The sequence below is a fragment of the Aulostomus chinensis genome, chromosome 15, assembly GCF_037954235.1.
Source record: "Aulostomus chinensis isolate RoL2024-O1b breed Wild chromosome 15, RoL_Achi_v1.0, whole genome shotgun sequence".
Taxonomy (NCBI): domain Eukaryota; kingdom Metazoa; phylum Chordata; class Actinopteri; order Syngnathiformes; family Aulostomidae; genus Aulostomus; species Aulostomus chinensis.
The window spans coordinates 2,495,393-2,498,121 of NC_141334.1; the positions used below are offsets into that span (position 1 = coordinate 2,495,393).

At 41.3% G+C, this 2,729-nt stretch overlaps 1 protein-coding gene across 1 annotated transcript; it reads left to right on the forward strand.

Moving 5' to 3' along the window:
- The first annotated feature begins 1,298 nt into the window (after positions 1 to 1,298).
- LOC147248193 (odorant receptor 131-2-like) lies at positions 1,299 to 2,192 on the forward strand. The gene is made up of 2 exons (XM_086179070.1): positions 1,299 to 1,993; positions 2,081 to 2,192. Exons 1-2 carry the CDS (start codon positions 1,299 to 1,301, stop codon positions 2,190 to 2,192), a joined length of 807 nt encoding a protein of 268 aa, XP_086035196.1.
- Positions 2,193 to 2,729: the final 537 nt, after the last annotated feature.

The window sequence follows — 2,729 nt, forward strand, 5'->3', positions numbered from 1 at the left end:
AAAGCTGATTATGGCAGCAGGGAGTCACACTATTCTTCACTCAGTGGCCAGTATGTGTTCCTTCTCCCTGCCACACACACACACACACACACACACACACACACACACACAGTATCTCTCAGGCAGAGCTTGCTTCTCTGTCTGCCTGTCAACTGTCTGCCTGACACACAGACACAGACCACGACACACACACACACACACACACACACACACACAGACACACACACACACACACACACACACACACACACACACACAAACACATAGGAAAGAACAGAGGTAGAAAGAAATGAAGAGGGATTTTGGCGTTTTCACTGTTTGTTTCATTGTTTGTCATTTACTCTTAATTAAGAAAACTCTGTTACATTTTAAGTCTGCAACTTGTTATTAAATTTAAATTATTATCATTTGTGTTGCAGTTGTAATTTTAGACAATAACACAATTGACAGAAATACACTGATGTTCACTCACCAATCAGTGGGAAAAGTGACAGCGGGATGAGCTGGCAATCCCTCTGATGTGAGGTTTGTACTCCGTTGTGGCAATCCTGAGGCACTGGTCAAGATGTTCATTTGTCAGTCTGTTTCTGTCCTGGCTCTTGATGGAATTCGTCATCGAAAACGAGGACTCACATACGTATGTGGAGGGGAACATCGTGAGTCGAATTCATTCCATTACTGTTCCTCTCTGTTGTAATTCTGCAGCAGACACTACACTAATGTCTACTTTTACTTTGACTGTGTCTTAATGTTTTCAAAGTATTTTTGATTTGTTGTGTGGCGACTTTGAGTGCCATGAAAGGCACCTTATAAAATAAAGGTGTTATTTTTTTATTATTATGTCTGATTTTCCTCTTGTGGATGAAAACAGGAGTCTGACTAAATATAAAATGGCCACAATCAAGTTTCTGTGACGCAATGCTCTTTTCCTTCCTTCAGTGGATGGCGTGACGTGGAAGGGATTGGCTGATAAAGTTCAGTCATGTGATGTGGGTATGAGGACGGAGCTCATATACATCATGTGGAGACAGAAGAGTCCAGCAGAGTCACTCTGCTCACATGGAGACAAGATAACTCTTTACAAAAAATTGTTTGGAATATTTGGGGCTTTGCATGTGAACGTAACTCTGAAAATGACCTGCATTCTCTGTTCTAAGAATGCAAGCTGGACGAGAACTGTTGTTCTTTTCTACTTCATAGTGAATTATTGTCTAAAATGTTTTTCAAAAATGTCCTTTGTGAATTTGTCTCAGAACAACGTGACTGTTCAACCACAGTTTTGGGGATTGTTGGAAATCATGCTTTTCTCTGCTCCAATTACGCTGTCATGCTGTGTGTTTCTCCTCATTAATGGGGTCATGTTATTCACCTTGAGGAGTAAACCAGTGTTTCGTGAAACTCCCCGTTACATTCTCCTGTATAATCTCCTTTTTGGAGACACTACACATCTGGCAATGAGCCAGTTAATGTACCTGCTGCATGCTTGTCGGATGAAGTTGTCGTATCCTGTATGTGGTGTTCTTACTCTTATTACCAATCTGATAAATGATATCTCTCCTCTCACACTGGTGCTGATGTCCCTTGAGAGGTATGTAGCTGTGTGCTACCCACTGAGACACACTACCATCATCAGCATCAGGAACACAGGACTGGCTATCATCACTGCTTGGAGCTTTTCTTTGTTGAATGTTGTGATTCGAGTCATTTTGCTGTTACAATTTCCATTTCAGGACCTGGAGACTTTGCAGATGAAACAGTCCTGTAGTTTACTTACCATGATCCTTGTGCCAGCATCTGCTCACTTTGACAAGGCTTACACAGGTTTAGTGTTTGCATCAGCAGGTGTGGCTGTTATTTCCAGTTATATTGGTGTGATAGTAGCAGCCAGGTCGGCCTCCACAGACAAAGCTTCAGCCCATAAAGCTCGTAAAACACTTCTGCTGCATCTGATGCAGCTGAGCCTCAGTCTCTCCTCAACATTTTTCACCGCTTTGTGTTTTGTTATCTCCAAAATCCTAGATCGAGTTACATTTTACCGCATCCAGAGTCTTCTTTATGTTGGTGTGTTCCTCCTCCCCAGATGTCTGAGTTCTCTCATCTATGGACTCAGAGATCAGACCATCAGACCTGTCCTCATCTACCATCTCTGCTGTGGGCTGAAACTCTCCAGCATCCAGCCAAAGCGACACTGAATTATTTTCCATTCACACTTCTTGTCATTACAGATACTGATGACGTGATAAGAATGGGCCTGAACTGCAACAGGTTTTTGCATAATTTTTAATTGTTGGAACACAGAGACATGAATATTAGAAGTTTGTCAATAAATGTCTGTAAGAAACGACCAGGGGACACGACTCTTTACAGCTCAACCTGGGATATTTGAAGATTTGTGATGCTCTGATGTGAGACATGATACTGGAAATAAGGAAAGACCAAGAATGAAAAGTTGAATTTGTATTAAATTTTCAAAACTGTTGGTAACAAAAATATTCAAGAGATCAGGTGAGGAATTTCCTGGAGAGTGAAGACAACTTTTAAAACAGTCTGTAGTTGACTAAATAATAAAATCCCCAATGACCTGGTGCGATGGTCTCCTTCCTTCCACAGTTGTCAGTGAGTTATTTCTGCTGTCAGATAGAAACCTATTTTTTGGAAAATATTTCACCTCATTTTTCTGCTGGTAAACTTCCTACAGCTGCTGGTTTCATGGTTTGTCTGTGAAGGAC